The sequence below is a fragment of the Tetranychus urticae genome, chromosome 1, assembly GCF_039701765.1.
Source record: "Tetranychus urticae isolate SD_2017Ah chromosome 1, NJAU_TeUrti_SD_1.0, whole genome shotgun sequence".
Lineage (NCBI taxonomy): Eukaryota > Metazoa > Arthropoda > Arachnida > Trombidiformes > Tetranychidae > Tetranychus > Tetranychus urticae.
The window spans coordinates 25,013,833-25,036,617 of NC_142958.1; the positions used below are offsets into that span (position 1 = coordinate 25,013,833).

Below are 22,785 nucleotides of genomic sequence, written 5' to 3' on the forward strand. Positions count from 1 at the left end.
TCAACAGCTAATAAATTTTGATTAACTTTTATTTACAAAATTTCATCGATTCAATGTCAAAGTTATTATTTCGCACTTATTTATGATTAGATGTGGACTCGAAATAAGGATTGGTTGAAGGTAAAGAAACTGGTAATTTTTCAATTGTGGCTCTCGGTGTTATAATATTGGCTAATGATCAACGCAAAAGAAACTGCTGAATGGGGCAAAAGAGACTCACGATACTAGATTTGATTAATAATCATAACCGGTCTGACCAAAGTTGGATTGTAATTATCAGGTTGTATCGTCTTACTTCACATGAAGGAAAAAACCTTCTTGTTTAAAATGAACTTCTCTTGTTGACAATAACACGACTAATTTAGTCTGACTAACTTGTTTACAAGTCAATGTATCAGTTATATTGTTTGATACATCCAATCAGTATCGCTAAATCTGAAAGTAGCTCTTTCGTTGTCTTGCCTTTAAGATAAGATACAATTAACCCTTTCCTTTCAGAGACACAGAAATGTTTCGAGGTTTAGTTGTGTTACTTATCATTTCATCGGTTGATAACCTTCAGATTCTCAATGATCCTGGACTAGTTCAACAATGGATCTCATCAGCGGACGCTTTGGATAAACTGTTGTGGCCACAAAAGGATATTGTTTGTCAGTTAGTTGAAAATATTACAAGCAATTGGGATTTACCAGTTTCTCAGCAGTGTTTAAGCGATCTCCATAAAATTCATAATGGACTGAACCAGCGTAAAGTTTGGGCTTATAAATGTAAGTTCAATTTAAGTGCGAATCTCATTAGTGAAGCCAAATGGTTTAAAAATTGAAATGAGTGGACAAAGATTATAAAGAAACCTTCAATATCAACTTATCCAATATTATTTGAATGTTTTTTGGCAGTTCTAGAATCATCAGCTGGTAATAAACCTGGTTTTTTGAGAGGTTACATAAGTGATCTGGGAAATTATCATGAATGTCTTTCAATCTCTCATGACTTTGGATCTAAATATGGATTACTTTCTGGTCAATATTGTCTTCTTAGAGTTCACTTACCATTACCATTCAAGCCGGTACAGACTAATTATGATTCAATTAACCTGAACTTAAATGGAACCATTTTGGAGGATTCTTATTATTCCATGTTTGCCAAGCAACTGAAATTTTTCTACAACAACACGTTCAATTTCGGATTCTGTATTCCAACATCGTGTTCACAAAATGATTTTCAAACGGTAACCAACAGAGGTAAATATTATCGATCTGAATAGATCTGAAAGTATTAAACGTTTTAATTTAGTCTTAGATTCAACCGTCAATAAACACGGTTAGTAGTTCCCGTGAGATTTTTGTTGATTATTGTCTAAATGATCAATGACAATTAAACCAGAATAGTTAGAGTATCGAATGTCATCGCTCTCCTTGTCAGGTTGTAAAAATAGCTAGTTTGGTAGGTTCATCAGAGTAACCATTCAACACTAGATCTTCCAAGTTACTCAAAAATGGGAAATAGTGGATGAAATCAGATGAATGGAATCTGAGGCGATTGTATAGAGTTGCAAGATGCTCAGTTTAAAGTTGTCTGAGTCTACTTTTAGAGGGAATAAAATACAATCTGTTTTGCTAAATCAATTAATTTGATACACTAATACCTTTTGATCATTATTTTAAGTTTTCCAGGGAACTCGTATTACACCGAAAGTAAGTTCCTGTGAAAAAAATGACATTACGGATGGTCCACGTTCAATCAAATATCAAGAAACCGCTATGTAAGTAAATTCAGTACTTATTGATTCTGACAAAATAAAGAGAAGCAGAAATGAAGAAGTTATAATGCAGAACGAAGATTAACACTAAGTATAGAGAAGTACCAAAAAGAACACGTTTAAACATGATAAAAATCAACTCAGAATGTCCAGAGTCCATTACTGATAAGCCAATGCTGATAATGGTTTAAGATGTTGTTCAAGAAATAATAAGTACTAGAAGGGTAGATGCAATGAAATCTATGAATGTTAATAGATTGTCACAATGTTCACTAATTTTTTGCAAATTATCTCAGGACTATCTTGACAATGTTAACACTTCTAATCCTGGGTTCAACCTTGGTGACTCACATTTATCCTGATAATGTTTCACCGGTTTTGGCTTCTTTTTCAATTATTGAAAACACCAAAAAGTTGATTCCACGTGATGATGACAACGACAGACCTCACGATTTAGCATTTATTCATTGTGTACGGGTTTCCTTACGTGTGTTTGGTCTTCTTGGTCACATTTATTTAACATTGGGTGTCGTCCCTCACACATTTCGTACGTATATTTTACATTCTTGACCATTTGGCTGGTAAAGTAGTTTTATTAAGATAGGAAATGAGAAATGAAAATGAAAAGTAAAGATATCTAAAATTACAGGCAAAAACACAAAATGAAATTACGTATAACAACTTGTTGAATAGTGATTGTCAACTTCATAATAATTAATGTTATATATTGGATTGATGTGAATAAATCTAGATTTTTGATTGATGAGTCAAGAGACACTAAAAAAATTTAAGAGTGGAAATATAACAGCAAAAGAAACAATCGAAAAATCAGTTGTTACATTAAAGAAGAAGAGTTGAACTAATGACTGTTTTGTTTTCTCTTCATTGTAGCCATTTTTTCCTACTCATTGCCCCAACAATGGTTAGTCAGAGAAACATGGAAACAAATGTTTATCTTTATTGACATCTTTTTTGTTATGAGGTAAGTGTAACATTTTCAACTATTAGTATTCATATTAGTGTATTTTATACACAATTCATGTTAATCAATCATAATTTCAATTTGTTTTCAGTGGATTTCTTACAGTTTATACTTGGTATCCAAAAATAAAACAGTTAAATGGGGAAATTTCATTCTATCGATATGTTACAGCCCGCTTCTTCAGGTAAGTTTAGTTTAAGTGACTTGACTGTGGTTATAATGACAAGGCTTAGCTTAATAAAACTTTGATTTTTTAGGTCAACTCCACTTTTTCTGGGAATTCTGGTGTTACTCTTTGCGTTTTCTGGTATCGGATCGGGACCAATTTTTTCTGAATTTAGTGACATGATCAAAGGCAATTGTATGAAATATTGGTGGACTAATTTACTCTATGTCAGTAACTGGGTTAAACCATCTAAAATGGTAAGAGTTATATTGTTATAAATTTTGATTAACAATTAAGTAATTCATATTTTTAAAAGATCGTTTCATTTTTCTTGATATTTAGTGTTACCCAAATTGGTGGTCAATTAGTATTGATTTTCAACTATATTGTCTCAGTTACTTACCGTTAATATGGCTTGTTGTTAATCCAAGACAAGGAATCATCTCACTTATTGGTCTCATCGGAATTGGTCCTTTGCTTACTTCATTGGTGGCTTTTATAAAACGAGTTCCGCTTCTAGTTTGTTGTACTCTTGATTATGATCAAGAAACACAATTTTTTGAACATTTCAGTACTTATACGCATATAGCACCATATTTCCTAGGAATGTTAACAGGATATTTAGTTGTAACAAACAAGGAAATTGAAAACAAGGTAAATTATAAACATTTAAACTAATTCCAATTCCGATCAAACTTCTAATGCTTTTTTTAACCTGTAGCTCCTAATAGCTTTAGGTTACGTATTTTCAACCATTTTTTGGATAGGAACATTTGTGTTGTCTTACTATTTCGTTGATAGTCATCTAGATCGATTTGTTGAAGTTGCTTACATTGGTCTTCAAAAGCTGGTCTTTTCGAGCTTCTATGCATGGCTTTTCTATGCTTTCTCATTCAAATATGGAGGTAATGTAACTTTAAAATCTATTATATTAATCTATTAAATTAAATATTTAAACTTATTCAATACTTATTCAAACTTTAGGCATTATTCAGGAATATATGGCTCACAAGATATTCGTACCATTCAGTCGACTCAGCTATTCCATTGCCATGTCTGAAATGTTGTTCATTTGGTATGACATAACAAACTCTCATCAATATTTTCCGGCTGATCATTACAATGAGGTAACGGCATGAAATCAGTAATATTTCCGTTCTTTAACACTTACTTCTTCTCTTCCTTTTCAGGTAATTCGAGTTGCTTACATCTTTCTTATGTGTACTATCCTCGGGTTTATAGTCTATTTGCTATTTGAAGCGCCTGCTTTAAATTTGATAAAAATTTTCATAAAACCTCAAACAATTGACCAAATCAAACCACAAACAAATGGTTCTGAAGTACAAATCCACAAGCCAGAGAAAATTGATTGAAACATTGGTAGTGACCAGTAGAATAGTGTACGAATATGGAACACAAGTGCCAGCTCTCATCCAACATCCATATTTTACCAAACTCTACCATCTACTATACTGTTTCAACCTAAAATTACTTACTGTGTATTTAACCGGGAGCTGAATTGGCCGCCATTTATACTTGGAATATAATTTGTCACAAAAATGTTTGCCATCAATATAAATCAAGCACAATCAAAATAACCATTAACTTGATTGTAAAATAGACAGATCATGTGCTTAACAAAGGTATACATTTTACAAATAAAAAGTTTCAATATTTGATATTTGGTTGGATCGCTAAATTAAAGTTAGAAACTATTAAACTGTCAAATTAGAGCTTATAAAAACCTTTTCTCTGCAAAACTCATCTTTATCTGCATTTTATTTCCTTTATTAAGTAATAGAAGGTTGCTCATTTGTTGGAAATTTTTGCCTACCTTTGGGTCATTGAATGTCATGTTGAGTTGCACATTTTAGGGTTAACTTTTGTTAGTAATAAGCATATTCAAATTGATACCAGAGTTAGAGATGAAGGGTTAAACATGCTCACATGCATAAACATTGAAAATGGTGAAATCAAATAAAATCAAAAAACCGATGATCAGGTTTTGTTTGTTGATGAGAATCAAATCTTGATGAAATTCATATCTTTATATCCATTTGATTAGCGGAACATAATGATAAGCTATCAGAATGATCATCAATATTCCAGCGCTTGTCCATATCCATTTCCAGTGAGCTATTTATCGCTATTTTATAATAATAGTTCGTCCGTTGAAACAAATGTTTACGATAAAAACTTTAGTTATCGATATTTTGACCTGTTCTTAATATCTTTATCGGAATTAATGGATACCGTCAATACTAGTGTTGCTACTAGAACACATGGACTTACCTTTTACCCATTTTGTATATGCAAAGAGACTGGTAATTTCCAGTTCAATCGTAACTCTCGGTGTTATAAGATTGACTAATCATCGATTCCGGAGAAATTGAAAATGTGCAAAAAATCAATTTAATGATTTGAATTAAATAACTCATAGCTGGTCAAAAGTCAAAATTATAACTATCACTACGTGATGGAAAAAACTCGATTGAAACAAATTAATGAATGTCAATTGTTAACGATAAAAAGACTAGTAGTTAAACTAACTTTTTAACAATTCAATGTATCAGTTATATACGTGAACAAGTCTTGCTACATCTGTAAGCAAAGAGTTAGACTCTTTGATCTGTAAACCTGGAAGTAGCTTTTTCGTTGTCTTGCCTTTAAGATAAGATACAATTAACCCTTTCCTTTCAGAGACACAGAAATGTTTCGAGGTTTAGTTGTGTTACTTATCATTTCATCGGTTGATAACCTTCAGATTCTCAATGATCCTGGACTAGTTCAACAATGGATCTCATCAGCGGACGCTTTGGATAAACTGTTGTGGCCACAAAAGGATATTGTTTGTCAGTTAGTTGAAAATATTACAAGCAATTGGGATTTACCAGTTTCTCAGCAGTGTTTAAGCGATCTCCATAAAATTCATAATGGACTGAACCAGCGTAAAGTTTGGGCTTATAAATGTAAGTTCAATTTAAGTGCCAATCTCATTAGTGAAACCAAATGGTTTAAAAATTGAAATGAGTGGACAAACAGTAACCAACAGAGGTATTATAATTATTGCCCATCAAACTAGGTTTAACAACTTAAACCCCTTTAATTACGCTAATACCTTTTGATCATTTAAATAAGCTTTCCAGGGAACTCGTATCACACCGAAAGTAAGTTCTTGTGAAAAAAATTATATTACGGATGGTCCGCGTTCAATCAAATATCAAGAAATCGCTTGTAAGTAAAGTCAGTATAAGTCTATTATTGATAAGTCAATTGTGATATACAGCGTATAATTATGTAAGATATTGTCTAATGAGTATTAGAAGGTACATGCAATTAAAGGTTAAATCTGTAAATATATTGATAGATTATTGCAATGTATTAGAGTTTACTGATATTTTGCCAATTTCAGGATCATCTTCACAATATTAACACTTTTTGTGCTGAGTTCAACCTTGGTGACTCACATTTATCCTGATAATGTTTCACCGGTTTTGGCTTCTTTTTCAATTATTGAAAACGCCAAAAAGTTGATTCCATGTGGTAATGACAATGGCGAGCCTCAAGATCTGCTTTTTATTCACTGTGCAAGGGTTTCCTTACGTGTGTTCGCTCTTCTTGGTCATATTTATTTATCATCGGCTTTTATTCCTCACACATTTCGTGTGTAACGTTCTCCACCATATGATTAGTTGAAATAGTTTTATTCTAGGAACAATAAAAGAAATAAAAATAGAAAAGTAAATAAGAGTAAAAATATTTGCAGTGAAACTTGAATCGAAAATTTGTAAGCATAAACAACTTGTTAAATCTCTTAATTGTCACTCACTTCTTCAACTTATGACTGTTTTGTTTTGTCTTGATTGTAGCCATTTTTTCCTACTCATTGCCTCAACAATGGTTAGTCAGAGAAACATGGAAACAAATGTTTATCTTTATTGACATCTTTTTTGTTATGAGGTAAGTGTAACATTTTCAACTATTAGTATTCATATTAGTGTATTTTACCCACAATTCATGTTAATCAATCATAATTTCAATTTGTTTTCAGTGGATTTCTTACAGTTTATACTTGGTATCCAAAAATAAAACAGTTAAATGGGGAAATATCATTCTATCGATATGTTACAGCCCGCTTTTTCAGGTAACTTTAGTTGAAGTGACTTTACTGTGGTTATAATAACAAGACTTAACTCAGTTACTTACCGTTAATATGGCTTGTTATTAATCCAAGACAAGGAATCATCTCACTTCTTGGTCTCATCGGAATTGGTCCTTTGCTAACTTCATTGGTGGCTTTTATAAGACGAGTTCCGCTTCTAGTTTGTTGTACTCTTGATTATGATCAAGAAACATAATTTTTTGAACATTTCAGTACTTATACGCATATAGCACCATATTTCCTAGGAATGTTAACAGGATATTTAGTTGTAACAAACAAGGAAATTGAAAACAAGGTAAATTATATGCATGTACTTTGAAACAACATTCTAATTTCAATCAAACTTCTAATGCGTTTTTTAACCTGTAGCTCCTAATAGCTTTAGGTTACATATTTGCAACTATTTTTGGATAGGGACATTCGTGTTGTCTTACTATTTCGTTGATAGTCATCTCGATCGATTTGTTGAATTTGCTTACAGAGGTCTGCAAAAGCTGATCTTTTTGAGTTTCTTTGCATGGCTTTTCTATGCTGCCTCATTCAAATACGGAGGTAAGGAACAAAAATCAAGTCGAAATTCCAATTAAAAGGACTCAATTAATCCAATTATCCGACATGTCAAGCAAACAGGCAGCACATCTAAATATATGGTTGCTAAGGTATTCGTACCATTCAGTCGACTCAGTTACTCAATTGCCATGTCTGAAATGCTGTTCATTTGGTATGACATAACAAACTCTCATCAATATTTTCCGGCTGATCATTACAATGAGGTAACGTCATGAAATCAGTGATATTTCCGTTCTTTAACACTTCTTTTCCTTTTCAGGTAATTCTAGTTTCTTACATCTTTCTTATGTGTACTGCCCTCGGGTTTATAGTCTATTTGCTATTTGAAGCACCTTCTCTAAATTTGATAAAAATTTTCATAAAACCTCAAACCAATATTTCGAAAGTACAAATCCAGAAGCCAGAGAAAATCGATTGAAACATTGGTAGTGACCAGTAGAAGACCAGAATAGGGTATGGATAGAAGTTCCAGCTCTTCATTCATCAGTTTCATTCTTCTGCCCGCTCATTCACTATGCTGCATAATCCTAACATTACTCACTTCGATGATTATATAATCTGAATTGGCAACCATCTAGAGACTTCAAAAGTCTAACGTTATCATCTATTTCAAGGAAAAGTTTGTCATATAAATCAAACACACTGTAAAATAGACAAATCGTGTCATGCATTCATTTAAAAAATGAATAAAAAGTTTCAATATTTGATATTTGGTTGAGTTGCTAAATTGCAGTTAGAAAATGAAACTTTGAAATTGTTTTTACTTAAACTTATTATTAACTCAATAACTTTATCTACATTTCATTTCCTTTATCATTCAATAGAAGGTTGCTCAATTTTTTCGAGTTTTCGTCTACCTTTAGGTCATTGAATGTCATTTTGAGTTTCCGATTTTAGTGTTAACTTTCTTTTGTTAGTGAGTAATGGCACAAAAAAATATTCAACTTGATACCAAATAGAGGAAGAGATAAAAAGTGATCAAACGCACTCACATGAATAAACCTTGAGAATAGTGAAATCAAATGAAAAAAAAACTGATAATCAGGATTTGGTTTTTTTTTTGCAACGGATGTGTGTTGATGTAAATCATTGAATTTCATATCATTACACCCATTTGATTAGTAGAACACATTGACTCACCCTTTTCAACAATTTAAACATGATTTTCTAGAAAAAAAACTGTTTTTTGCTGTTGATAAAAAATTAGGTAAAACAACGATCTGGAACAATCTTGGTTGGCATGAAATTGGATCAATTTATTATCCACAATTAGTTGATTTAACCAATAAACATCGTGTTTTGATCATCGCTCGAAAGCGTATTTCCCATTCAATTTAAAATTGATTAAGAAATGATAGTTAGAAACGCCTTCTGAGCAACAATCAAAAACCGATATCTTGGAATTTTTAGTTGCCAAAAAAGAGAAAGAGATAGAGGCACTTAAACAGAGAACGCAGTTGTGGGAGAAACATAATTAATGATGACAAAGATTTGGATAATAATGATGAAAGATGATAGCGATGATGGGCAACACACAGTGCAATAAAAACAATGTTATAAAGTGATACAAACAAAAGCACAAACATTAGCAAAATACAAAAGTGAAAGAAACAGTCAGAGTGTAAAAAAATGGTTGCAAGCAAACAAAAAAAAACATAGACTTGGAAAAGTGAGTAATCGGTAAATCTCTCGAGACTTGCTGGAGATGAGTGAAGATGGACAAATGAAAGATGAAGTTGAAAATATGACGATTATGATGATGGTGATGTTGAAGTAGTCAAAAAAAGGAGAAGGAGGAGAGAAAGAAGATAAGAGTGAGCTGTAATTTCTTACACAATTGAGTATTTTGATTGGCTAAAGAGAGATGATAATGAAGAAGAAGTACTAAGATGGGAGAAAGAGAGAGACAGCGAAAGAGAAGAAAGAAAGAAAGGGAGAAAAGCAAAGTAATAAGGTAAAGTTGAAGACGATTTTTGACCTGCAAAAAGATATTCCCACGATTTTGTTTTTTTTATCAATGTGTATGTTAAGGTTAAAAAAGGTAAAGTATGTTAGGTAAGGTAAAGTGTCTCTTGTAACATATTGATCATCATTTTTCTGATCAAGAATGGACCCAAAATTTTTACCTGTTTATATTAATTCCCATAATATAATCTATCATCCCAAGTCAAGATGAAGGAGAGGAATAATACCAGCTAAAGAAATACTGTCTAACGGATCACAGGTAATGTTGTTACAGGGGAGAAGAGAAGATGAAAGAAAAAGAATCATCTTCTTTCATCTCTTTTTTTCGCCCTATTTTATATATATTTTTTTTCCTTTTCTTTTGCTTTCTTCTCTCCTTCATCATCTTCTCTCCCTCTCTTCATCTCTAGTCAATATTTTTAGCATCTTGTAACTTAAAAATGCTTTTTTACTTTACTTTCTTAAATCAAGCCCGCCTATTAGTAGTTTACTTTCATCTTTCTTATTTTTTTTCTCCTTCAACATCATCTTTCTTTTTAGCTTCACTTTTTTACCGATACCTTTTTATAAAAAAAACGGAGCTATTAGAGTGAATGACCTACACTCTCCATAGACTTTTTTGCTTGGGTTCCTTTCATTGTTTGACCTTCTTTCTTCTATTTCTTAGTCATCTTCTCTCTCTTAACCTCATCGTCTTAAATATAAAAATATATATTTGTTATTATATAAGATGAGGCAACATAAGGTGATTGGGATCAATCTTTGAGCGGAGACTCAACACACAATGGTAACGGGAATCCAAGGTCATCATCGTCTTCTTGTTTGTTTCGTTTTTGCTTCAATCTTCATTTTCATCAACATCATTATTCATCAACGTATTTTTCCTTCTCACATCATTTTTCTACAAAAATCTAGGGCAAAGCAACATGCTTTTTTGTTCTCGAACTTTACAAGTCTTTCTTTTTTCTCCTCACATATCCTTAATTTATAATTGGTGTGGCTCTTTTTTTCAGGTTAAGGCGCAATAGGCATTAAGTGATCCCAGAGTAGCAGTTTTCGTTTTTTCCATATCCAATGTTTGATCAAATCATTTTATTCAACACAAAACGTCTATCAATCTGCATACAGATGGTACATTTTACATGTCTTCAATCATTAATAATATGCTTGTTAATTGGTGGCTGTAGAGCGGTAAGTTAGTGCGGTTTCTTCCCATAGAAAGGCAATTTTCTTATTAAATTGTTTTGTTTATACAAGTTTGAAATGTTATTTAGAATTCCAAGCCCAGCCATTAGGTTAAAATACGAAGCCTTAGGTTTTTGTTTGTTTGTTTTTTTTTGATTGGACAAAATCAATACGAATCTCTATTTCCGAAAAATTTTTGCGACTCCCTGCTTTATTTGTCTCTTGCTTTTACAGGTATGACGATGACGACGATTGATTGGCTTAGTAGTTTGAGCTTCTTAGATAATCTCCTAATTTTTCAATCACTGTATTTAATTGACCAGGGGGGAAACCGTCTGTTGTGGCAGCAGCAAGTAAACCTAAAGATAGAAATAAAAGAGGAGTTAATAGGATGAAACAACTTGTTTTTTTTAAATTATGGTTCAACGCTAAAAAATCTTTTAGGGTAAGGCACAGTTTAAAACTTCATTGTGATTCTTACATGTATTAGTGGCTACAATACAGAGTGCCGAGCTTCCTTTGCGTCCTCGAAGTAAATTGTTTTCAGCGTGTAGGCAGAAAAATTTTTCACCTCCGAAACGGATACCAGTTTCTTGAAAAGCTCCAGGATTATTTTTCATAGTGTCTGCAATTGCTTTCAACTCCTCAGGAGTTATTTTCTACAGGAAAAAAAGTGTAAAGATAGAATTGTGAATATAATGATATGAACGAAGGGTGTAAACGAGAATCAAGTGGTGATGGATGCATAAGTGGTTTGAAAATTGAGCTAAATAACTTTGCAATCGATTAAATAGAGTGAAACATAGGGTCAAATCATATAACCTTGAGTAGATAATCGTCGTAACTATCCTGATCGTTAGAGTGACTAAAAATCATGAATTTACATGAATGAAAGATATCTTTCAGGTATTTTCATACACGCAAACCTAAGAACGATACAAGTTCTTGGGTGAATCTATAATCATCATTAAACTTGAATCAGAGGGGCATGAAAATATCCTGTCAGAAATAAGAGCCATAGGGAAAGAAAAAAGAGATATACATTTATTAAAAGGGAGAGAAAGAGAGAGAGCGAGCGAGAGATAGAGAAAGAGAGAGAGAGAGAACAAGAAAGTGATACAGACAGATAAAAAACAAGCATCAAGCAAGAGAGCAACAAAGACAGGAGGAGAAGGATGAAAACCATAGAGAAACACACATCCACACATAGAGAAAATTGAGATGAAAGGAAAAAGAAAAAGAAGGTAAGAAGTAAAAGAGAGGCAGAGACAGTAAGAGGGGGAGAAAGAGACACTTACAGAATGTTCATCTGCTTCATATTTAGCCCATACGGTACCATCTTGAAGGCCAGCAATAACGGCAATTTTACATGAAACTTGAGAACAGATTTGATTATCAACATACGCTTGCCAAGACATTTTTAAATATAATTAAATTGATTGAATCTGTATGAATTAAAAAGAAATAGAAGATGTAGAATAACACAATCAAGCAATGCTGAAATAAAAAAAAAGGAGAGAGAGGAGGAAATCACCACAGTAATGATTTGCTGTTCAGATGAACTACACTTCCAGACAGATTCGGATTCAAAACAGAACTTGAAGTAAAAGCAAAGAGTAAGGAGTTGAAGAGCAACACTTTTCTGCACTTATGTAGCTTTTAGGGCGCCACATTTAGGTAAAAGAGGATATTACATCCAATACAGAAAATGGCGGTTGATAGGAAATTATGTTGAGTAGTAATAAATGTTGATAATACAGTGTAAATGAAAAAGAAGATACAAAAAAGGAGTGAAAAAATGAAGATAAGGTGAGATCATAATCATGGTTAGTCAGTTAGGGTGGATGATGTTTCATTTTCCCTAATAAGGTCAATAACTGAGAGACATTGATAGGCTTTTCTAATGATTTTAATGAAAAGGTTAGTTCTTTCAGATTTTTCACAGATTTTCAATTGGTGAGATAGTTACATGGTTCATCCAATGAAAGCTATCCACGATGGTGAAGCCGTAGATATAAGCTTTTGTTTTTGGCGATGAAATTGTAGCTTCCTAATGTAAATCTTGGTATTTCATTGATGTTAGTTAAGGTTCCAAAAGTTTTCCAGAAAGGGGTTGCTCTTCCCAGGAAGGAATGATGAAACTTGGTTCTTGCCTATTTTTAATTATTATGATGTTATGAAATTGTTCTTGTTCTAAATTCCGATGTTTGTGTTTATTTACATGATGGTCAGCTTAAATTTTTAAATCTTTAAGCTTTAAACCCTTCTTCAACAGTTAAAAATGAAAATTTAGAAATAAAAAAAGTTGATTGGGTAAATATTTTAAACATGGCGCCAGTAAGAGTCTCAAATCTTCTCCCCTCAAGGAGACTGAAGCTTGCAATTCAAAATAAACCTGATAGGTTTAATGTTTAATCAGTCAATCGCATTTTCTTGTTTTTGGTTTCTTCACTTTTCCTCTTCACATTTGCGATCATTTTAATTATTTTAGTAACTATTTTGTGCCTTTTTTGTTTATTTACGAAGACTAGCCTGAGTCAGAATGTCTTACAGAAAAGCAAAAATTGGTTGCCGTGAACATCCAGATGCAACTTTAATAGAAGATTATAGAGCTGGTGATATGATTTGCTCTGAATGTGGACTTGTTGTTGGTGATCGGGTAATTGATGTTGGTAGTGAATGGCGAACCTTTTCCAATGAAAAAGCCAATGCTGACCCATCTCGTGTTGGAGCTGCTGAGAATCCGTTAATGGAAAATAATGACTTATCTACTATCATTGCCCGAGCTGAGCCCAATAGTTCTGGTGAAGGCTTTAAATATTCAAGTAAAAAACAAATGTCAAGCTCTGAGAGAAGCTTGTTAAATGGATTCAAAGAAATAAGTGATATGGCTGATAAGATTAATCTCGCCAAAACCATTGTCGGTCAGTATACTTTTTATAACAAGTAAATCTATGCATTGTGGTCATTTTATTTGTCAATTTTTATAACTTGTACTTTTATTTGCTTTCAGAACGAGCTAATCTCTTATTCAAACAAGTCCATGATAGCAGGACCACAAAAGGCCGTTCTAATGATGCTATTGCCTCTGCATGTCTTTATATTTCTTGTCGACAAGAAGGAGTACCTCGAACATTCAAAGAAATTTGCGCTGTCTCTAAAGTATCTAAGAAAGAGATTGGACGATGCTTCAAGCTTATTCTCAAAGCATTGGAAACTAACGTTGATACTATTACTACAGGAGACTTTATGGTTAGATTTTGTTCCAATCTGGGTCTTTCCTCTGCAATTCAGAAAGCAGCTACTCATATTGCACGGAAAGCTGTTGAATTGGACATTGTTCCCGGTAGAAGTCCTATCTCAGTTGCTGCTGCAGCTATCTATATGGCTTGTCAAGATTCAAAAACTCCTAAGGAGATCGGAGACATTGCTGGTGTAGCTGAAGTTACTATACGTCAATCTTACAGACTAATGGCACCTAGAGCCGCTGATTTATTCCCAGCTGACTTTCCACATAAAGATGTTAAATTGAGTTGTTAAATTCAATTAATGACTATCAGAATTAAATTTGAAATTAACGCGCAGATGGTCGCGATAAAAAGGGATCAAAAAATTTTCCAACATGTATATTTAATATGTATATCTTGTGATTGGATATTCAAATAGCTGTTGTAATGGTTTCAAATTTGATGAACATTTTACAAACAACCTGAAAAAAGAAGAAAAAAAACAGCAATTAGTGTTTATAAAATTTTGAAGTTGCAGACGATAAACATTAATTTCTCGCATAAACAATTCAATCTTTTACTCACCATCAAAATTTATAAAATTATTAACATCTTAAATTTGACCCATTGATAAACTTTCTTTTGTAAATTACCTAAAAGTTCATATGAATCAGTAAATTACTGCTGAGATAAATTGTTTATGTTTAAACTTAATGATTATTTGCCTTAAATTTCTCAAAAAAACGAGAATCAAAGGCAGTTATTTCAAATTCAAAACTTACCAATGACAAGCAATTATAATTTCCAGCTCCAAAATGATTTTGCTGAGGATGATTTGGAACCTGATGGAAATCAAGTGACAGGAGGAACAAATTGTTTACTTTCTAAATCTACTTTCAATCGAAGGGACAGAAATGATGAAACATATTGTGAATCAAATTGCATTGAATTATCTTGTTTTACATTGAACAAGTAAGAAAATGTTTGTGCTTTCCATGACAGGTTCAAGTTTTGGTCAAAAATTGTTATCCATTTGTTTCTTTTTTGACCAGAAACTAATTTAGCAGCAAAATACACTTTATTTTATTCAAAAGCATCTTTCAATTTACATTACCTCCAACTTTCCAATCAATGTGACAATCTCGTGTAATACATTGTCTAATTGTTATTCCTCAACTATTTCTTACTTCTCAAGCAGCAACAATTATCCCTAAATAAAACCATTTTTGTTTTCAACAATTAACAAGCTTTAAAATAATTGATCAAAATCCTTTTGAATCTTATTCGCGTCTAGTGAAAATAGGTTTTCTGGAAAGAAAATGGTGCGATGATTTGTTGAATTCAATAAAATAGAGTAACATCTCAAGACTCATCTGATAGCAACATCAAACGATCATCAATTGATCAAATTAAAGACAAAAATTTGACTTTCAATCCTCATTAAAAAATATCAGAGGTGAAGATATCGAGAATAAAGTTAATGACAATGAAATTAAATTTAGAAGAGAGTTGACAATTTGTAAGACTTGGGCATGGTTTCATTGGAAGGTGTCGTTGTTGAGCTTTTACCAGACCCAGAACTTGACTTCTTTTTACTCTTTTCCGAAGTTTTACCCGAAGTAGACTCGGTTCCTGAATCCATTCCCGATTCAAGGCCTGACTCAGGTTCATGTGCTTGGCCACAAGTGCCACTTCCACTTGCTTCAGCTCCACCATTGGGATCACCTTCACATGCAGGTTGTTGCAAAGAGTTGGAGACTGATTTTCGTGGTCCAATTAAAGGTCCTTGTCTAACGTGTTTGGTTAAATCTGGTCGACGACAAGAGGAAATACGATGGACACAATGATAACAGCAGCAACACAATGTTTGATTGACCCTTGAACAATTACAGCATCCACAACAAAGACAGACTCTGCAATAAAAAAGGACAATGAGATTTGATGGTCAAGAAAAATATTGATCACAAAAAAAGCTTTATTATATTTTTTCATGCTTCATAGTAAAATACACAGAAGTGTATACAGTTTGAGTGTAAATCTTGATCCAAGCAAAAGATTAATGAATTGATTTTTTGTTAAATGATTGATTCCATGTTAATAACAGTTGATAGATTTAACAAGTTGACACTCACAATGGATCTAAACCTATCGACACTGGATCGGATAACAATCAAGAAAACAATTTGAAATGGTCATTATGAAAATTGGTTGACGATGAAATTACTCAAGGAAGTGAAGATGATCAACAAAAAATAGAAATGTATTGAGTTCATTCTGTGATGGTTATTTAGTAGATTTATAAGATCGATTATAACAGAATAGATTTGTTATAAATCCTTTCTTTGGACCAAAGGTAAGTCAAGTGGAAACATTGAGTTACAATTGATCAATATTTGACTAACGAGTAGCCTTTCAATTTGAGAAGAGGCTCAATGATACATTAACGATCAAAGATTCAGAATAATCAACTAAAAAGGCAACATTATGAATTGAAAAGATTACTTGTTGGAATAATAAGGAATTAGATTCAAATTTTGTTTCGAAATCAGAGTTTCCCTTTTCCAATTGGATCAATGGATTCTTAATAATACTTGAATCAATCGATACTGATGATGGGATGAAAAAAAGGTATAAGATGACATTGGAAAGTAAAGAGAGGAGGAAAAGCATATTGACATGAAATAGTAAAAAAAGAAGCAAAAAAAACGAGTTACTGAAGTAAACCTGGAAAAATTTATCATCATCAGGTACAATAATTGGATTACCAATAAATATCACAGAAATCTCATCATGAAAATTATGGCATTTCATGCAAAGTTTTGCTGAGCCTAAAGGTTTAAAGGAAAGGTAGTAAAGAGCTGAAAAGGTTAAGGTTAAAATAAGATGAAAATATATCTTTACCTAAGTTCAAGTATACAAACAGACTAAACTAGGCTAAGAAATGATAATGAAAGGTTGAATATTGAATCACGAGCTGAAACGAAATTCATCTCAACCTGAAGTCTTGACTCAATGTAAGATTGAAATGATTGTTCAAGAATTGTTAAAGGATCCGATTATCAATCCTGGTTCAGTTGAGATTGACAATGAATATTGAGAAGCTTTAATAAACTCATTTGAGTTAGATTGGAGTTGTTATTTGGAAGGATAAAAATGAGGTTTAAAGCTTACATATTGTTGGCAAGACCTTTGTGAAATGGTCTGCGACCTCGTCCAACATAACGGAAAGCAAACATTGACCATGATGATGACTTTGAGTATGGATACGACCAATAAGGGGCTCCGTGTCGACCCCATCCATTGTGTCCTGAGCCTTGAGATGCTGATCTCATGCGAAGCCAATTTTCAGGAGGCTTACGAAGGTTTGTATTGAAATTGAGCCCAGCTGTTTTAGGATTACGAGTATAGGGAACTTGTGAGGGTTTATCGTAGCGAACATAGTTACTAGCAGTAGAGTGGCCGGTCAAGGTGGCGGTGCACATCTTCGGTCCTTCTACACCTTCCCCGCATCCAACACCACTTTCATTGATCCTGCAACAACTATTTGTTAAAGATACACTGCGCCGTCGAGAGGGTGATAAAGGACCAGGAGCTGGACTTCGAGCATCAGAGGATTCGCCGGAGCTGTATGAATCAGTTCGGTAGGAGGTTAAATCACTACAATCTTCTTCGATCTCGTCTACTGAAGATGAAGATCCGTCATCTTCACATTTTTCGCTGATTAATTCAGATGATTCAACAATCAAATCTGGAGATAGATCAGGATCATCAGCTCTGCTTGATTGAGATTCATCTTCAAGCAAAGTTATTTCCTCGAGCTTCTTGATACAATGGTTTTCTAAGTTGATTAAATCTAAATAAAGAAAAGAAATTAAATGTCAACAATTAAAATTAAATCCGCTATTCTAACTGTTAATTGATCATTGAATAACCATGAGAATGCGAGTAATTTTTGGTGTAACATCTTCTGTTAAACAATAAATATCGACAAGCTTTTTCCTCTCGAAAATGAGAGTTAACCTTTCATGTTGATCAATTGGTAAATTATGCACTCAACTCTTTGATTAGTTTGATCAAATTCAATTAATTACCAAATTGCTAAGGACGAAATAGCTTGTTGTTTAATATAAAATGTAATTCTCTGAACCATTCTCTGTTAACCATCTGAACAAATGTTCCTCTCGAAGTCTGCTTATATCATCAGACTAATAATGTTTACAAAACAAACACACTGTTAACATACAACTTAAGGAGAGTATGGTTTAATTAATTAAATAAACAAGATTAAACGGAGTAAACTCAATAATTCAGTAAATTGGTCATTGATTGAGATGGGAATAAGTTACAAGGAATTATTATTACATTATTGAAAAGCAAAGTCCCACCAACTGGCAAACATTAGCCTTTTGATATTTAAAATTTTAACAAACTCAATTAACCCTAATTGTAAAATACCACAAAAATAGATCACAATTAGCTTTAAGACACTTTAATAAAGCAATAAAAAATTTAAAGATCGAAGCCAAGAGATCAAACATCGTAAATTATTACATTAGCCTTTGGTTAAAAAGTGTTGTTGCTTTCATTTGTTACTAAAAAGACACAAACAACACAATTGTCACATTTATACATAAATTCACAAAAATAATGAAGAAAAATGAGCAAAAGTGGGAAAAAATTGATTTCTTCTGGATTTAGACTTTGTTAGGTTGAAGGGAAATAAAATCTGAATCTATTTGTGCAATTTAAAGATTTCTCTGATGAACAGTGCTCGAAATAATCGAGTTCGAAGTTGAAACTTTCAAAGCTTTTTGTACAATTATGGAAGCAGATTTTTTCATGAAACTCATTTACCTGATGTATATTTTAATGATCAACCAGGAAATGTATTCATTTTACGAAATATGACTTTTCTTTTTCTGTAAAATCTATTAGTTCGATTTTCAGTTAAACCGATCGTTCTCTGTGACTTTAGGATTTAGCGAGCTGAAAATTATTATTTCTCCATAAAAATTGTTTCCTCACATTATGGATTGAATAATTTTATCAAGTTGGCAACGATTCTCTTTATTTTGGCCATTGCCATTAAAACTTCGAGCCTCGATATTTCGGGAATGGCATCATCTAAAATCATAATTCTTTCGCCAAACCTTAGACTTCAATATGGACTATTACAGCATTTAACTGAATAAACAATAAAATCCAAGTTAATTCAGAAAATAACGAAGATCCTTCTAACACAGAAGATTTGTTTTTAGATTTATGAATCAAGTTTTGAATCTGACAACGTAACTTATAAAATACTATAAATTTTTTCGTAGGATCTTGAATAATTTAATATTCCAGTATATTATAGCCCATAATAAAATCTAATGTTTGGCGAAGAATTGGGGATTTTAGATGAAGCCATTCCCGAAATATCGAAGCTCAAAGTTTTGGGGCCAATGGCCAAAATAAAGAGAACTGTTGATGATGCGATAAAATTATTCAATCCATAATGTGAGCCAACAATTTTTATCGACGAATAAGCAGTTTGAGCTCTATAACTATCTCAGGGACAGAATGCGATCGGTTTATCTAAAAATCGAACTTGATCTATTTTACAAAAACGGAAAATGTTATTTCTCTAAATAAGACCATTTTATGGTTAATTAGCAAAAGATACATAAGACACATGAATTTTATGAAAGAATCTGCTTCCATAACTGAAGAAAAGGCGATCGAAGTTACAACTTTGACCTCGATTTTCTAGAAAACTGTTTATCGGATGAATGATTTAACAGTACCAATGGACTCAGTTTTTATGTCCCTACAAACACCACCAAGTTTCAACTCTTTACTCAAATGTTCGAGTCTTTGGTAGCACTCTTTACATTTGATTTGCAAGTTTAACCAGAAAATTGCTTTATTCACCAAGAAATGGGTTAAGATGAGTTTGTTTTGTTTAGTAAGCGTTTCTTGCACATTTAAAACCCAAATATCATGACCAAAAATGAGCTAATGGAGATTTATTGCGTCGGATTGAATTATTAAATAGTAAATGAGCAAATTGGTGAAAGAATCATGACTTTAGGGGCCACTATTCTCGAAATATCGAGGCACAAAGTTTAAAGACCAATGGCTCAAATCGAGAAAACTGTTGATAACTCGTTAAAAATATTCAATCCATAATGTGAGCCAACAATTTGTATGGACAAATAATAATTTTCAGTTCGCTAACTCCTAAAGTCACTGAAAACGATCGGTTTAACTGAAAATCGAACTAATAGATTTTACAGAAAAAGAAAAGTCATATTTCGTAAAATGAATACATTTCCTGGTTGATCATTTAAATATACATCAGGTAAATGAGTTTCACGAAAAGATCTGCGACCATAATTGTACAAAAAGCTTTGAAAGTTTCAACTCCGAACTCGATTTTCTCGAAAACTGTTTATCAAAGAAATCTTTTAATTGCACAAATGGACTCGTGTTTCATGACCCTACAACCTAACAGAGTCTAAGTTTGAAAAAAAATAAATTTTACCCTTTTTTGCCCATTTGTGTTAATTTGTTCATAATAAATGTGTAAATGTGTCTCTTTGCTTTGTTTTCAGTTATTTTGATCCATTTCTCTGTTATGTTTAACCGATTGAGTTTATTTTTATTTAGCTTTTTCTTGGTTCAAAATCGTAGCCTGTCAACTCTAACAAAGAAGATGCGTCAATTACTTGACAACTTTTTCGTTGATAATTTCGTTATTGATTTAATTAAACTATTCCTAAGTGATGTAAAATAATCCATTGTTGCTGTCTGTGCCGTCAAATGATTTACATAATAATGGAAATGTAAATTGGTAAGGAGACAACACTTCCCTTTGAGATTGATTTGTGAATAGTGAAGAAGCTTCATTGTCATGGTTGACAAATTGATTGAATAAATTGAACCAGATAATTGTGAAACTGAAAAGTATACCCAAGATATTTACAGTGAAAATGGGAATAAATTGATTACAGCTAAATGTTGTCATTTGAGACATCAATTACATGTGCATTACATTCGGAGGTGACACCTCCAAGACGCTAAGGACTTCAAAAAGAGTATCATATCAAAATGTCCGACTATACGTACCTTTGATGTTAGTTGGCTCGGTTAGTTGATAATGATGAATTTCAGCTACAACTTGGGTTGTCACGAATGATTTATCATAATCTTTCATCGTTGCTCCTCAAGGTAAATACACGAAACAACTGATATTGAAATTTTGAGATGAACTGAGAAAGATGAAGCAAAGAGTAAATTTCAAAAATTGTTTTCCTGATCTCTTCTTTGTAGCATTTAGATACAGATTTAGATTTGGTTTTGATTTAATTTTGGTAACATCCTAAATCTGTCCATTTTTACCTCCAGTCAACCAAACTGATTGCTAATTGACTACTTTATGTTTTGACAATTAAATTTAAATTGTTTAAAATTGATTTTTGGTAAGAACTGATTCATTCATTGGGTTTAAATTAAGATATCAGTGTTTATTATGGGCTCAGTGTGAAGCTGGCTGGAAGCAAAAACAGATTTATCTTGGACGTTACCAGTTTTTTTTGAGTTACAGGTACAGATATATTTTCAATGGATATCTGTGTTCAGCTGATTACAGATGTACCTGGTATTGAATCAAGGCCAAACTAACCTGTGATGATGATGATGAGGGTCAGAGAAATAGGAAAGAGTGAAGCAGATCAATATCATCAAAACAAAAGTCCAACATTGGTTAGCAGTGATTTATGGAACCAGTTAAAATGATAATTAACATTGATGAGAGATACAAGTGGGATAACACATTAGTACACAAAACACAATGGATTTAAGATTAAGGATAAACCCAACTCTACAGGATAAATAGACTATCGATTGAGAGTCACCAACAAGAGTAAAGGAAGAAGACGATTAAATCGTTGACAATGATTCAAGATTTCAATTCGTTGTTGCTGATGTTATTGTTTTTTGTTGTCTCTTCCAAACTTATTATGTTTCAGCACTACACCTACTTTTATTACTATTATATCATTGTTGTTATTATCATTGAATACTGGGAATGCTCGATCAACAAGATTTTTCCTGAGTGAGATTCACAATCAGAATTGTTGGTATAAATCTTTGCGTCGAATCCAAATTTTTTGGTAACTCATATCTCTTTCACTCCAACCCTTTATGTGTATTTTCTGGTTCAAACCAAGAAAGAGATGATGATATTGTGGATGATAAAAGATTACCTCCCAGCAGCCACGTTATTGGTTAACAAATAAATACATTATCAAGTTCACCGAATATAAAATGAAAGGTTTCATTTTCGCACAAAGTTCTGCCTTTCATTTCTCTGACCCCAACAAGAATTGGGTTAAGTCAAGTCCGACAAGAAACTAGTCGATATACTTGATAATCATTTTCACCCCATTGTTTAAATTCATAAAAAAAGCCACAAATTTACGAGACTTGTGATGTGAACCTCAAGAAAATAGCATCAGAAAATCAGATCTTTTGGTAATGTGAAGTCATTCAATGAAGTGAAATATAACATGAAAACAGCTATTACAAGTAATAATACAAATCACTAACACTTAATTCAAAACAATCCAACAGTTTCTTTTTTATAATTACACTTGCACTTAAGTCATGTTCCACCCTTGAAGACCTCAAAGGTCCTCTCTTTGAGGAGGCCAGGGTACCAGGATCCAGATTAGGAAAGCTATTGGTTGATAACAAGAATTTTGTAGTTAATTTTAAGTTGTGTTT

At 32.6% G+C, this 22,785-nt stretch overlaps 4 protein-coding genes and 2 long non-coding RNA genes across 11 annotated transcripts; 4 read left to right on the forward strand and 2 right to left on the reverse strand.

The window, feature by feature from the left end:
* The first annotated feature begins 92 nt into the window (after window positions 1-92).
* Window positions 93-4,658, forward strand: LOC107368582 (nose resistant to fluoxetine protein 6). 3 transcript variants are annotated; one of them, XM_015936432.3, is made up of 11 exons: window positions 93-767; window positions 897-1,241; window positions 1,666-1,762; window positions 2,056-2,306; window positions 2,651-2,741; window positions 2,833-2,925; window positions 2,999-3,164; window positions 3,250-3,561; window positions 3,629-3,812; window positions 3,892-4,034; window positions 4,098-4,658. In XM_015936432.3, the coding sequence occupies exons 1-11, from the start codon at window positions 509-511 to the stop codon at window positions 4,278-4,280; spliced, it is 2,124 nt and encodes a 707-aa protein (XP_015791918.2). In that variant the 5' UTR covers window positions 93-508; the 3' UTR covers window positions 4,281-4,658. The 3 variants fall into 3 exon arrangements, with proteins under 3 accessions (XP_015791918.2, XP_089126602.1, XP_025017930.2); XM_089270476.1 differs by lacking the exon at window positions 2,999-3,164 and having other exon boundaries at window positions 249-767; window positions 3,276-3,561; XM_025162162.2 differs by lacking the exon at window positions 2,999-3,164 and having other exon boundaries at window positions 249-767; window positions 3,303-3,561.
* A 1,845-nt stretch (window positions 4,659-6,503) lies between these two features.
* Window positions 6,504-8,346, forward strand: LOC149094822 (uncharacterized). The gene is made up of 7 exons (XR_016201112.1): window positions 6,504-6,570; window positions 6,777-6,867; window positions 6,959-7,051; window positions 7,106-7,364; window positions 7,439-7,621; window positions 7,700-7,842; window positions 7,899-8,346. It is a non-coding gene; the product is annotated as an uncharacterized LOC149094822 (long non-coding RNA).
* A 1,218-nt stretch (window positions 8,347-9,564) lies between these two features.
* LOC149094823 (uncharacterized) lies at window positions 9,565-10,961 on the forward strand. Its single transcript, XR_016201113.1, has 3 exons — window positions 9,565-9,680; window positions 9,746-9,863; window positions 10,618-10,961. It is a non-coding gene; the product is annotated as an uncharacterized LOC149094823 (long non-coding RNA).
* On the reverse strand, window positions 10,680-12,383 carry chic (profilin chickadee). 2 transcript variants are annotated; one of them, XM_015936399.3, is made up of 4 exons: window positions 12,324-12,383; window positions 12,088-12,234; window positions 11,271-11,448; window positions 10,680-11,148 (listed from the first exon to the last, which is right to left on the reverse strand). In XM_015936399.3, exons 2-4 carry the CDS (start codon window positions 12,205-12,207, stop codon window positions 11,051-11,053), a joined length of 396 nt encoding a protein of 131 aa, XP_015791885.1. In that variant the 5' UTR covers window positions 12,208-12,234; window positions 12,324-12,383; the 3' UTR covers window positions 10,680-11,050. The 2 variants fall into 2 exon arrangements, with proteins under 2 accessions (XP_015791885.1, XP_015791884.1); XM_015936398.3 differs by having other exon boundaries at window positions 12,088-12,383.
* Window positions 12,384-13,218: 835 nt separating this feature from the next.
* On the forward strand, window positions 13,219-15,255 carry TfIIB (transcription factor IIB). Its single transcript, XM_015936395.3, has 2 exons — window positions 13,219-13,713; window positions 13,803-15,255. The coding sequence occupies exons 1-2, from the start codon at window positions 13,332-13,334 to the stop codon at window positions 14,327-14,329; spliced, it is 909 nt and encodes a 302-aa protein (XP_015791881.1). The 5' UTR covers window positions 13,219-13,331; the 3' UTR covers window positions 14,330-15,255.
* Window positions 15,076-22,735, reverse strand: LOC107368548 (uncharacterized). Of its 3 annotated transcripts, none has more exons than XM_025162165.2 (4): window positions 21,683-22,735; window positions 21,127-21,269; window positions 17,188-17,869; window positions 15,076-15,929 (listed from the first exon to the last, which is right to left on the reverse strand). In XM_025162165.2, exons 2-4 carry the CDS (start codon window positions 21,212-21,214, stop codon window positions 15,515-15,517), a joined length of 1,185 nt encoding a protein of 394 aa, XP_025017933.1. In that variant the 5' UTR covers window positions 21,215-21,269; window positions 21,683-22,735; the 3' UTR covers window positions 15,076-15,514. The 3 variants fall into 3 exon arrangements, with proteins under 3 accessions (XP_025017933.1, XP_025017934.1, XP_089126603.1); XM_025162166.2 differs by having other exon boundaries at window positions 21,656-22,220; XM_089270477.1 differs by having other exon boundaries at window positions 21,585-21,845.
* Between the last annotated feature and the right edge of the window lie 50 nt (window positions 22,736-22,785).